This window comes from Nanorana parkeri, unplaced genomic scaffold (assembly GCF_000935625.1).
Source record: "Nanorana parkeri isolate BGI_ZX_2015 unplaced genomic scaffold, ASM93562v1 scaffold522, whole genome shotgun sequence".
NCBI lineage: Eukaryota > Metazoa > Chordata > Amphibia > Anura > Dicroglossidae > Nanorana > Nanorana parkeri.
The window spans coordinates 424,496-438,854 of NW_017306790.1; the positions used below are offsets into that span (position 1 = coordinate 424,496).

At 39.8% G+C, this 14,359-nt stretch overlaps 1 protein-coding gene across 1 annotated transcript in view; it reads left to right on the plus strand.

Annotated features, from left to right (window-relative positions):
* Positions 1-14,339, plus strand: part of RBPJ (recombination signal binding protein for immunoglobulin kappa J region) — a 39,619-nt gene extending 25,280 nt beyond the window's left edge. The window contains exons 3-10 of the mRNA XM_018561408.1: positions 1,011-1,176; positions 2,763-2,937; positions 4,708-4,845; positions 5,912-6,024; positions 7,705-7,845; positions 10,200-10,355; positions 12,465-12,568; positions 13,559-14,339. Coding sequence (XP_018416910.1) covers positions 1,011-1,176; positions 2,763-2,937; positions 4,708-4,845; positions 5,912-6,024; positions 7,705-7,845; positions 10,200-10,355; positions 12,465-12,568; positions 13,559-13,874 — 1,309 coding nt within the window. The 3' untranslated portion in view covers positions 13,875-14,339. The remainder of the gene's footprint in view (positions 1-1,010; positions 1,177-2,762; positions 2,938-4,707; positions 4,846-5,911; positions 6,025-7,704; positions 7,846-10,199; positions 10,356-12,464; positions 12,569-13,558) is intronic.
* The last annotated feature ends 20 nt before the right edge of the window (positions 14,340-14,359 follow it).

A 14,359-nucleotide genomic window follows, 5' to 3' on the forward strand; every position in this document is an offset into this window, starting at 1 on the left:
CTAAGCTATCAAATCCGAATGTATGTGAAAAGAATGTACGAGCATATTAAAAGTAGTGGTAGGGCACAAGAAAAATCATTACTTTGTCTAGAAGAGGCACCTCAACTAACTTGAGCTCAATTTGTAGCCCTCTCCAGGACAGCATGAGTCACAAATGGATAGATCTTAAGTTTCACTGTATGAGTCTGCAGGGTTACAGTAAATGAGTGCAGGAAGAGGCTATCTGTCTGCAGTGTTCTACATTGTCTAAGGTATCAAGGGCATATTAAGAAACAGTGGAGTGGCTTAAAAAGTACCTGGGGATGTTCAGGGTTAAAATAGCATCGAGCCAATGTGTTTAGTCAGAAAGGTCCTGCTGAACTGAAAATAATGTATGTTATAAAACCATATTAGAGATGCTTATTTAATCCCAATGATTCTTGCATAAGCTAGACTTGGCTGGAAATCAAAGGCAAGCTCTTGAGGGAAGCAGAAGAAGTAAACTTTACATCTACCACCGTTTACTGAGTAACAGCATGTCATATTTGAGATTTAGGTCCGGGAATCCCTGTACAGCAATAAAAGGGGCCCTAAGGTTTTAAGTGACCATTCGCACATATAACAGACTTGGTGACTTATTGTATTGGAAATAAATAGTAGTGTGGAGGTTCTGCAGGAATGCATGCGGATTGTTCTTTAAATGCTTCGTGAGACCAACAAACTGCAAGATGTTCCTCCTCAGTCTTCCATGTCATCCTGGCATTGCTAGATATTGGTTACTCACATTTTACAGAGCAGTAAAGGGAGTTGTCATCCTGCCTAAAAAATTTGCACCTCAACAAGATATGGAGCATATTAGATTCTCAGAGTATAGACTGATGGGAGCTCCACTAAGATGTGCCTGGCTACATGAACAGATTTACAATTAGTGGTTTCATTGATCTATGTTTGCAAATATTAGCATGCCCTTCAGAATACAGGTGAGTCTGACTTGTTTAGCTGTTTTTTTTTTTTTTTTTTTTCTGTTGCAGGTTTTTCTGCCCTCCTCCATGTGTGTATCTCATGGGTAGCGGATGGAAGAAAAAGAAAGAACAGATGGAAAGGGATGGCTGTTCAGAACAGGAGTCTCAGCCCTGTGCCTTCATTGGCATTGGGAACAGTGAGCAAGAAATGCAGCAGCTGAACCTGGAAGGAAAGGTGAGTGCATAATGCAGTGCCAGAAGATATATTCTCGCTGATCAGTCACTAATAAATGATGTGCGAGAATTGTATTGAGCCATATTGCATAAGGTGTTTAGGGAAGTCCTTGGTTAGTGCCTTGAGAAAATGATTTCAGGCAACATCATATGTCCATATTGTCAGTGCAGTTAATTTCCATTGATTTCACGGGAGGGCACCCTCGCACATGACACTTTATTTAGATATTGATATCTTAGCCCATAATGGTAAACTTACCCAAAGCTTAAAAACCTTCATGAAAGCTTAGGACCAAGGTATGGTCAAGTCTGCTGATTATTGTGTGCTTAAAAAAAAAAATAGAAGCCATAGACCAAAGATGATTGACGCATTCAAATCTGATTTCTCTGAGTATTTCATTAAAGGAGAACTATGAGGTGAGTGAAAACCACTTATCATAGTTCGAGCCGACTTGTGACAATGAAACTGTTACACGTTGGCTCTATAGATCGGTAAGTGATCATCTTCCTGCAGGGAGCAGAGGCTGTCAGACACCGCTCCCCGCAGGGATTCCCCTCTCCGATACTCCAGCGCTGACTGGACAAACAGACGGGGTACGGGGCGGGCACAGCTGGCTCTGCCTCTAGATGGTCAGAGATAGCTGTCACTCACGCAGCTGGGTGGATCTCAACAGCATTGTCTGGATCCGTCCTGGCTACGGCACTCTCAGTATATAGCAAGCTGTAGCTCGCTATATACTGAGCTTTGGGTCACGGGAGGACGCTAGCATATGTCCTCCTGTGACCCTTTAGAGAACTATAGGATACAAAGGTTACCCCATAGTTCTCTTTTAAGTCATCTGCACTTGGGCCTGTTATCAGCTTTTAGCTGTTGGATGTTACCAAACTGAATCACATGATGGTATATCCAAGTCCTGTCTGTCTGCTGACATTACCAAGTGTATAATACAGCAATTGGGAGAGTCCAGCTTCAAAAGTGACTCCCTTATGGTGTTTTGCATGCTTGCTAAGTTTACAGCATGCTTAGCTCAGCAATGTCCACTTAAACTTGCTACAGTACATGGTGTGGATGGTGTTTATAAGTAAGTCTGACAGTTGTCTTTGGGTGTTAGAATGTAGTAGGAAATTGGGCATTAACAGGTATGTCAAGAAAATACAGAGATAAAAGAAAAAAAAAAAAGAGTAAAATATGTGTACAAAAAGTATCTATAACTGGAAGTTCACATAGCATAATACACATGGAAAAAAAGCCTTCTGTTCCAACTTCTTTAGGGATTACCCTTTGTTGAGTGCAGCAGAGTTTGCAATTTAACCAGTCTTCTGCAGTTGGATAAAGTCCAGATATGCTGCCATATGTGCACTCTCTAGGGATCAGCGCTATGCTTCATGTATCTAAAGTCTTCTAAAGGAAAACTATTGTTGTCCACAGCAACAACGAGATCCTTTAATACATTTTTGAAACCAGAAATGTGGAAAAGTGGCTTAAGCCAGCTGATTGGTTGAACACTTTTCTTTTGAATAGTTTTTGATCAGAAGGCTACGTTTGAAGGAGTAGCTATTTGTTGAAGATGTACTTTGTTTCCACAGAACTATTGCACTGCCAAAACCTTGTACATATCTGACTCAGACAAGAGAAAGCACTTCATGTTATCAGTGAAAATGTTCTATGGGAATAGCGATGACATTGGCGTGTTCCTAAGCAAACGGATCAAGGTCATCTCCAAGCCATCTAAAAAGAAGCAGTCACTGAAAAATGCAGACTGTGAGTATACGTTCACACTTCTAAGATTTATCAACTAGGGAAGTCACAGTAGGTTCTAGAAAGAAGTGACAAAAAGAGAATTCAAATGTTATCTTTTACTAAACAAAGGGGTTGTACACAAAAGAAAAATAAAACACACAAATAAGAGAAAATTGGAAATGATTCTCATTTAATAACAAATAAAAGTTAGTTTTTAGATGGCTGATAGAGAAGACGCGCAGACTAGTAATGTATATCAGAATCCATTATGTCAGATATGAATGATGTGAAACCCCAAATACAGAGCAATGATGTATAGGGAATTTAAAAAATCCCTTTTTGATCATTACAGTATATAAGTCCATGAAGCACCGGGCATAAATGGAATCTGTAAATCCAGTAATTTTTCAGCAGTCTAATGCTGTGAGGAGATACTTTTTTTTCTGTAACTGTATCCAGTCCGTTCTTGTTAGTCGAGAGATAAGTTAGACATCAGAAGCAAAAATACTGATAAATCAGAGATTATTGAAGGCCATGTCCAGCCAAAGGGAGAGGGTAAGAGTCTGAAACCAACCATGGGACACCATTCTATCCAATGATGCCAATAATGGGGCACTATCCCCTCCACTTATAGCAACAATTGGGCATTATTATTTCTTCGCCCACTGACTACAGGTGCTGGGTATTTTTTTTCTTTCACTCCTACTGACCACCGAGTCAGAGGCATTGTTTACTCCCATTTACGCCAGAATATTTTCTACACCTACTGGATAGTCTGCCCCCTTAAAGTTTGGAGAACAGTGAACTGGCCCTTTGTTAAACTAAAAATTATTGTGTTCCCTGCTTTATACCAAATGAAAAGTTTTGACTAGTATTGGGCTTTTTAGTGCACTACTGTATTGTTTGGGTGGTGTGTTTTATAAATAGTTATTTATTTAGCATGAGTGAATGCCTAAAGGACTTCACTTGCACTGTTTGCACTTTCTTCACATTAGAGCACGTTTCATGCATAGCTTCTCAAGTTATACGGAACATAAAGCTATAAGGAAGTCTGTAATATGGGGTGGGAGTGAAATACTTAATCATTAGTGAATACTAGCTTAGGCACATATTTGACACACCTAGGAATGTATGATAGAAGTAGCCCCCAGCACGGCTAAACCTTTTACAGGGCAGACTTTGAGTTCGCAATATGGTCACTTTAATTACTGGATGTTTCCATGTTGTGTCATAGCTGTGATAGATGGGGGTTCAGCCTACATTTTTATTTTAAGATCGGTTTTCATTATCATAAATTATTTAACATGGTTTGAGATGGCCAAGCATGGTTCCACAGAAAGATTCTAAATACCATTAAAATGTAATCGTTTTCATACTCTCTTAGATTATAAGCTCTCACAAGCAGGACCTCACTACCATTTTATCTCAACTTGTATTGTAACTGTAATGTCCTTATACTGTAAAGTGCTGCGCAAACTGCTGGCGCTATAGAAATCCTGTATTATTATTATTGAATGGTAGGAATTTCACATATGTACTAAATGTAAATTTGCCATAACTCTGAATACAGCCAATTTTCTATTTGGCATTTCAGGCTGTGGAAACATTAACTTTTCTGTTCTTTGTTGGAAATGGTCACATGACCTCAGCCGTATGCAGGAGAATATATTTTGCTCAGTATTCGAATTCAGTTTAAGAATATTTGGCGTGTATGTTTATACTTTTTTGTACTATCATACCACTCACTGGGTAGTTTGCTTTTTCCTAACGTGGATATTGTCTTTGTTCCAGTATGTATTGCATCAGGGACAAAAGTGGCACTATTTAACCGGCTGCGTTCTCAGACTGTCAGTACGAGATATTTGCACGTAGAAGGTGGTAACTTTCATGCCAGTTCGCAACAGTGGGGCGCATTTTTCATTCACCTATGTAAGTAAAATATTTTTTAGGTATGACTACACTCAAGGGGGTTTGGCCAGCACAGGCTTTAATAAAGCAGTACAACACTGGACCATGCTTTTATGAATAGATCATACGTGTTTTGTAAATTAATGAATGTTACAACAAATAAACGGGGTATGGCGGCCTTCGTTTACATTTGGACCCTCCTGCAGGTTCTCAGGAAGGTATTTCAAAAGCCTTCTCCAGTAAGAGATCTCCTCTCACTTACTGTCCTAACGACCACCACTTCAACAGACGGGAAGTGAGGAAAACCTGTTACAGTAACACAGATAGAGATACAAATATTTTTATCGTTCAGTAGGGGAAGTCTAGAACCCCAGCCAACTTTTTATTACTGTCTGTGTCCTTGTTGCAGATTTTTCCTCATTTCCTGTTTGGGATAACTGTCGTCACTGTGACTATACACGAAGGAAATCTGTAATGGAGCCCTGGATAGCAGTAAAACACAGCATGGGGTCCAACTTTCTACTTTATTACAAATTTTAAAAAACGAAATTATTTTTTTTGGGCTGCACATACACTTTGCATACAAGACCTGCTTTACTGACAGTCCCCTATATAAGAAACACCTACTAAATGCTATCAAACTTCTGTGGAAAGATAAAAATGACATACCTCACACCCAGCTTCTGCCCCGGAGGTACCAGCAATATCCCCATGCCTTACCACTGCACCTCAGGAAAACTGGGTCCTCGAAGTCCTGAGGACACGTTTCAGCGCACATTATATTTTCATACAAAGTCCCCTTCAAGCTTTAGAACCATTTAATTGCGGTGTTGTCTCAGTGGTGGCAGTTATTTTCAAGGCTGAGACAATATTCAGCCTATTCGTTCTCTAGTAATTGATGGCATAAGTGAATGTTCTGCTTTTTTTTTAGTAAATAGGCTGTATACGTGTGAATAATATGGTCTAACATGTAATCTATCTATATACTCTTTTATATGCAACAAATAGAAATTATTACCCGTTGGTTAACAGTCAATATAACCTTGTCATTTTATGTCATTTGCTTCATTTGTGTGTGATTCTCTAGTGGACGATGAAGAATCAGAAGGAGAGGAGTTCACTGTGCGAGATGGTTACATTCATTATGGACAGACAGTTAAACTTGTTTGTTCGGTTACTGGCATGGCACTCCCAAGGCTGGTGAGTTGTTTATTTATTTTTTTTAATAGGAAAAAGGTAACACACTTTTACATTTCAGCTGATCAAAACTTGCACTTTACTAATAAGTGCGCAATATTGGCCTTTGGTGATCAGAGCTCAGTAGTAATTCTCTACTCGTGGCTTTCAAATCTGAAAACAAATGTTAACCACTTCAGGACCGCGCTCACCGTCAAAATACGTCCTGAAGTGGTTATACCGAGAACATGGTATTGTTTCTAAATAGCCGTTGATGGCTGTTCAGATACAACAGCCTGTATAGACGCCGGATCGCCTGTACAGTGAAGCGAAATGTGTGCCCCCTCCGCCATTACCGCTGGCTTCCCCCGGGCTCAGCTCTCCCCCTTGCGGGCCCAAGACCGGCGCAGCCGATCTCCTCTGACAGATTGGTGGGAGATCAGCAAGCTTCCAGCCGCTGATCTCTTCTCCGATAACTGGACCTGGAAGTGATGTGTATTACATCACACCCGGTGTCGCTGTGTACATTCTCCGGCTCTCAGAAGAAGATGTTGGTGAAGCAGATTTGCTTCCTCAGCTTCTTTGGGGTCCCTAGGTGACATGTCTTCATAAAGGGGACCTGTCACATTAGATTTGTTATTACATAGGCGACTTGTTATCCCCCTATGTGATAGCAATAAAGTTAAATGTAACAAAAAAATTATTTGAAACTAACATATAAAAAAATTCAATTTTTTTTAAAGTCCCCTGCCCCCCACAAGCACACACATACAACACACACACGTCTGGTGTGCCAACGTGCAAAAACAAAAATTGCGCCACACCTGTTGCATATCACTGTGAACCAGTAATCAATGTGATGTTCACAGTGATGAACACTGATGGCGCCGTGTCTCCAAGTTCATAGAAATGGAACTATTTCTCTGAACTATAGGAAATTATGGGTATTGTAGTTTTTTGCGCTTTCACGGGCGAACACAATTTTAAAGCTTGACATGTTTCATATATATTTATATTTACCCCATCTTTTATATTTTACCCAAAAATGTGGTATTTGTTTCTGTGCACTAAATGTCATTTTATTGTATTTTATCCTAAAAATACTGGTTTGATAAACATTTGCACAAATACCGTGCAACATAAAAAATTGCAACTAGCATTTTTTTTATTCAATAGGGCCTCTGCTTTCAGTCCAGTCCGAAGAGGTTTTCTAGCCAAAAATTCAGATTTTATTGTGTGTGCAAATATTAAGACATTGCTCCGGACAGCAAGTGGTTAAAGAAACGTCCAGCTTGATATTGTGCTAATGCCCACAATCGGCTGACAACTCAAAACCACTCTGCAGCTGGGTTTCGCCCTGGCCGTCTGATTGACAGCTAGCTCTGATGCATTCAGCTTACAAAATGAACTTTAGTTATGTTAGTGGCAGGTTTTTTTTCCTTTTAAACAAAATTAGTTATGATGCTTTTTAGGTAAACCTACTAAAAGTAGCCCAGAAGGTCACCTTTTGATGAAGTTTTACTCATTTTTAAGCACAGATGAAGTACTTGGTCTTGAAAATATTGACAGCATAGATCAACTTGGCTGTTTAAAAGCCAAACCTGCGACTTTTACTCTAATTTCTGTTTTGTAAGGAAGAACTGAATTACAGGTCACATGTCTCTACGGGAGCTTAGACTATCTGTGCTTTGTGTTCATTTTCAGATCATCAGGAAGGTGGATAAACAGACAGCATTGTTAGATGCAGATGATCCAGTTTCCCAGCTCCATAAATGTGCGTTCTACCTGAAGGATACAGAGAGAATGTACTTGTGCCTTTCTCAGGAACGAATAATCCAGTTTCAAGTGAGTTTCATTTATCCTGATATATTTCTTCAGCATAGTACAATGGTGTTTTGGGAGCGGGGGCTTTACTTAGTTTAGTTAGAATTTCTGCTCCACAAACAAGCAACCTAGATGTTCACTCCAACTGTGACCTATTTTTATTTTAAACTAATATTGTTGGCTATACACATGATGATATGATCATTTGATATAAGATATTTGGATATAAGAATTGTATTTCTTAATTATACATTAGTGAAATGGGATGAATTATTCAGGTTTATTGGGTTATCCTGCTGCCTTCAGGAGATTGGGAACAAATAAACATGAAAAGGACAGCCCAGTAATAACCCCTACCAATCCCAGCATTCCTCAGTTATTTGCTAGTGTCCTGCGACTTTGCGTGCTGGGTAGGGCATTTGCCCTATTTGTGTAGATGGAGCCCTTGTGGAGCTTAATTATTAGATTTCCCCCTCAGGGGTTAAAATGCTGATTTCCGGCTAGGACACCTTAAGTTGTACAGTCAGTGGCGTAAACAGGAGTGGTGCCAGATTCAAACTTGCTGCTCAAGTAACCTGTTCTGCAGATGAGAATGCTCTGCGTCCTTTTTCTCCCAGTCAGCTCCTCTCCTTGGTGGCTGTACTGCACATGCACACACATCTCTCCCGGTGCTGCTCCTAAAATATTTGTCCAGCAATATTATGATTATTACAGCGACAATTTATGCATTCATGCCCTCAATGAGGGTTACCTAATTAAGTGGACTGTCCTTGTGGAGGGTCCAACTATTTTCCTTAATAAAATTCTAACTGTCCCCGTGAAAGACATTCCCATGTTTACAGACTTGGTGGACAAAAGGCTGGAAGCCCATTCTAAGGCCCTGTTCTGCCCCCTCAGGCGCTGCTCTGCAACCTGATATTGCAACCACGTCATCTATCAGACTTAGGCTCCATTCACATATAGCGTTTTTCCCCGCGGGACGCAAACGCTTAAATTTTTAATCCGCACGAATGCCACTCGTTTGCGGCCATTAAATAGCCGCAAACATGCAGAATCTGCCGTATTATCATGCTTGTATTATTTTGTGGGCTGCATGGTTTCATACCGCACGGTCTCTGCAATAGTCTGAACAATGCACATGGAAGTACTGCACAATGAAGTATCTTTACAGCCGAATTCACACGGACAGTCGCTTCAGTGTGATTGGAGTCCTAAGTGCCTGGTCCAGGGTCATGTCCCAGGATCCTGGTTCTATTCCTACCCTTTTATCCTCCAGCAGCTGGAGCTCATGTCTGTGGCCACACTTTATTGTTTTGATGGGCTTGCGAAAAATGTACTGTACACCACCGTACACCGCATATCCAGAATGGACCTCCTCTCAATACATATGCAGCATTGACTCAAATGTTGACCTGAGGAGTATTGTTGCAAAAACACCTCCTGTATATGCCCTGTCAAGGGGAACGCCTTTTGGCAAATTCTGGGACAGTTTCATCAGGGAGGTCACCTAGGAAAAAAGTTAGGGTTAAGGTTATAAACATATCTTATAAGTTACAACACATAGAAAATTAGCCTATATATATATTGCCATCAGATGGTGTATCTCTTTAAAACATCTTTTATTATAATTTTAAAATACGGCTGATGCAGTTTCCTGTAGCGCAGTCAGTATCGCCACTTCTAGACTCTCAGCCAAAAATTGCACAGGGATACTGCATATGTTTTTGTATCTGCAGTGCAGTTGGATTGGCAGACTGGCTTATAATCTACTTCCCACATCTGAGCGCAGAAGTCTGATCTTTCTATCTGAATCGTCTTAGATGATGAGTGATTTAAGAGTGGAATGCACACATTAATTATATCATTATATGGGGTGTCTCCTGTTTCCATATCCCTAGTGGATTTGCCTCCTGGTTTAGGACACATGAGAGGACTCACTCAGAGATAGCGTAGTTGGTGTTTTAAGCAACTGATTCCAATAGTATTGCTTTTTCTTATGATCCTCCGTGTTTCTCCTGAATAAGTCCAGCAGAGGCAGTGATGTCTAAAGAAGCAGTGAGCAGTACTAGATGTGGCCAGCTGATTACCAAGCTACAGGCTTGTGATTTAGCTTGTGAATAGCCACAGCTCCTTCTATGTTTTTGTACTGCAAGCTGTACAGTGTTACGCTGCTTTGAATTTGGGAGCAGTGCAGCACCGTTGTCACCCTATCACAGAGGGTGGATTTCACTGGCAAGATCAACAGGTATCTTTTTAGACTTTGCAAGGGGCCTACTTGAAAACTAAACGCAGACATTACATTACATTTTGACTTTTTAAGCTTGATTTCTGATTTGATTCTAGTAAATGTTGTATTTGTTTGTTTTGCTTAAAAGGCCACTCCATGCCCCAAAGAACCAAACAAAGAGATGATCAATGATGGTGCATCATGGACAATCATTAGCACGGATAAAGCAGAATACACTTTCTATGAAGGCATGGGACCAGTCCATGCCCCTGTGACTCCTGTACCGGTTGTAGAGAGCCTGCAGGTATTGTACCCAAGTATGGTTTTCTCCTGTTAAATGTGCACAAGATAATGATAGTAGATCTGAACTTTTCACTTTTTTTTTCTTTTACAAAGTAGTGAATCACCTAGCTGGAATATTTCTGTTGCAGTATTTCAGTGGAAGCTTTTTATAGCAAAATGTTTTTTTTTATTTGGCATCTAGTTTTTTCTTCTGTAAGTTGACGAGTAATGCTGCAGAAATGGTTATATTTGTTTTAGATGGCGTGGGGAAGGTTCAGATTCTGTCAGGTTTTTACTGCAGTCAGTTTCCATGTTGGGTAGATTTTCCGTTGTATTACCGGAACATAAATTAATCAGAAATCCCTGATCATTATTGTTTTTGTCAATTGTGTCCTGTTGGGGAGATTTATCTTTACTTTCTGTCCCAGAGACGTATTATGAATTGAGAGGAAATCTCCTACAAAGATTTCTCTTTAACAGGTGTCCCCGTTGGAAGATCTTTCTTCCGTTTCTGTTTTGGTGACAACTGTAAAATTTAGGATTGCCTTTCACTTTCCAGTTGTCACCACGATAAGTAGCGCCACTTTCCCCTCCGCAGACAGCAATAAATACCTGACAGAGGTTCTAATGATAAACATTACATGTATTTTGCATCTTTGGAGATTGGTAGAACATTTATACCATGGTAAATCTTTATTCTTAAATCCTATTCTCCAAGAATAAACCATACAAACACAAATTCACATACATTATAAACTCACAAGAAAGTGCATAATTGTTAGCATATGTGGAAATGTGCATTAACCCCTTAAGGACCCTTTCGCTGTCAAGGCCTTTTTTCCCCTCTTTTTGCACACACGTTATAATCCACATTTTAGGCCTGAAAATTACTTCAAACCCCCAAACATTTTATAGTTCATAAAGCCAAGACCCTGTAGAATAAAATGGTGGCAGTTGCAAATTTTTATGTTGCACTATATTAGCGCAACTCTTTATCAAACCCCAAAAGGTAATAAAAAATGCACTTAAGTTAAATTTAGTGCCCCAAAACACAATACAATGCTCATTCTTTTGGTAAAATATAAAAGTTTAGGTTGCGACAAGTAAATACCCAACATGCCCAGGTTAAAAATTGTGTGCGTCTGTGAAACGGCGACAAAATTCTGTACCCTAACAAGTCCGTAGACGACACTTTATGTGCACCCAACGCGTGTTTACGTGGGCGGGGGAAGTTTAAAACATTTTTTTTTTTTACATTTATTTTATTATTTTTTTTAACTTTTTTTTTTTTTTTAACTTTAATTGCTGTCATATAGGGGGCTTACAAGCCCCCCATGTGATAGCATATTGGTGGTGACAGGTACTCTTAAAGGTTATAATGAGGGTCCAAAATACACCAAGTATCACCTTTCCACTCTAAATAAGTTATTGAAGTGCAGATCGCACTTCAATAGCTTATTTCTGGGCTTCAGGAGCTGAGCATAGACAGTTCAGGAACCGGAAGTGATGCACTTTACCGGCCCATAGAAGTGATCTGGTTGCAGCTGAGCTGCCAGAATTGCTCCTACTATAAAGCGGACAGCTGGCTCTACAAATGTAAACGGAGTCTGTTTAAACGGGCTGCTGCCAGTCACTGGTTGCTAAGGGGTTAATGAAAGGGCCGTAGGTAAGAGAAAGTAAGAACATTCATTGCACCACAGCACCTTCAGCTGCAGAGGTCAGTGTTGGTTTGTTTTTAAGGTGACCAGTGTTTTGTTATGTCATTATTTTACGTCTTATTTTACGTGTTTTTTTGTAAGCGGAGTACAACAATTTTCCAGTTCTTCCTGCTGTTTTTGAACTCGTAAAGTTTTTTTGCATCATTAGGCTTAAGGATAAAAATGTCTTAAGAAAAAGGTGAAGTTGAACCTGCCCTCTATCAGCTATTATTAGCTGTGAGGGCTAAAGTGCAGTAACTTCAACTTTCACTGTAATTACTCTCTTGACCGCTTTACTGACTGTGCCCAGAAATGTCTCATTATGTCTACTCTCGCTGTACAAAAGATTTATTTTTGGAATAAAACCTGCACACAGAAAAGCAGGGGATGTAGAGTATGTGTTTAATGTGTTTTTGTTTTTTTCCCCCTAATAGCTGAATGGCGGAGGAGATGTAGCAATGTTGGAACTTACAGGACAGAACTTCACTCCAAATTTGCGTGTTTGGTTTGGGGATGTGGAGGCGGAAACCATGTACAGGTAACTATAATTTAGCTATAACCAATATTAGAGGTGCACTGAAAGGAAAAATGTCAGGCTGAAACCGAAATGAAAAATGTTAGGCAGAAACCGAAAATGTTTTTTTCTAACTTTTTCAATTTATTTAAATATTATATTTTCTTTTTTATTAACTTGTCATTTTTTTAAATATTTTACTTTTATTAAAAATTTTTACTTTACTTTTAGATGCTTCGGGGAAATATTAGAGGTCTAAACAGATCCCTGATATTTCCTTTTTAAAGTAGAAAAAGAGATTGAGAACTCAAAGTCCTCAATCTCTTTTTCTGCAGCCCCTGTTATCAATGAACAGGGATCCTCTATACTGAGTGTTCCTGTTCATTCATAACATGAGGACAGAGTATGTTTACTATAGCCACAATCATGAATGAACAGGAGGTGATGTAGATCCCTTCTCATTCATTCATAATTGAGGCTATAGTAGCCATACTATTTCCTTAATTATTTACAAATTATCCGCGATCACTGATTGCACCTGAGTGTACCTCTCTCTTCCTGACAGCTGTCACAGGAGGCTGAGCGAGAGGAGAGCTCAGCCTCCTGTGACAGTGCTGGCTGTCTCTGCCCACACACCGCTCTGCTGGACTGTGACAGGAGGCTGAGCGGTATGGGAAGAGAGACGCCGGCCGCTCGCAGCGCTGTGACCGTTTCACTCCTCCCCGCTGGGACACAGAGCAGCACCCAGTGGGGAGGAAAGAAAGCAGGGATGTGCCGCTATATGGGCAGAAAGATAGCATTTTCGGCATCTTTCGGGGGCCGATATATCTGTGCATCCCTACCCAATATGTTATTTTTCATCCTTTCTTAGCTGTTATCTTTTTATCTGATAAAATAGATCTTTTATAATAATATATAAAATGTATTTAACAGCATTAATCTCTATACTCCATTTACATAAATGTCTTGTTTTGAATCTTCCACCTTTCATCAATTTGTATATTTTCTACTTAGGTGTGCAGAAAGCATGCTATGCGTCGTCCCTGACATTTCCGCTTTCCGAGAGGGCTGGAGATGGGTACGCCAGCCGGTGCAAGTGCCAGTTACATTGGTCAGGAATGATGGCATCATCTATTCCACCAGCCTTACCTTCACCTACACCCCGGAGCCTGGACCTCGGCCCCATTGTAGCGCAGCAGGTGCCATTCTGCGAGCCAACTCTAGCCTCCTGGCATCAAGCGATTCCAGCACGAACAGCGAGGGAAGTTACACAAATGTCAGCACAAATTCCAGCAATGTCACATCATCCACCGCAGCAGTAGTGTCCTAACCACAGACTTTTGTACCTGGACTTCAGCTGACTTTTAGTTTTTACATGGAAGGACATGTATAATGAACTTTTTTCTTTTTGGCTGTTTACTTTTTAGGTTTTTGTTTTGTGCTTTTATGGGAAAAAAATCTTTCTCCATAATTGTTCGTATCACCTGAACCTTTTTGAACTGCAAGTGCCGAGCAAAATTTTAAGCCACAATAATGAAATGGAATAAAAACATATAATGTTAGTCTAACAACACCACTGTATATCTATTTTTAGCCATATTTTTTAAGAAAAAAAAAAATGGACAGAAATAGAAAATGTGGTTTGGGGGTAAAAACCTTCATTAAACTAGACTGCATGAGCATAACATAGTTTTTATGGACCAACAGCCTTGTATAAGCTTTAGTGAAAGGTACATTTTCACCATACCTTTTTTTATATCACAACATATAGTACACTTTTGTTACCAAATATTTTTTTTTTTTTTTCCTAGGGTA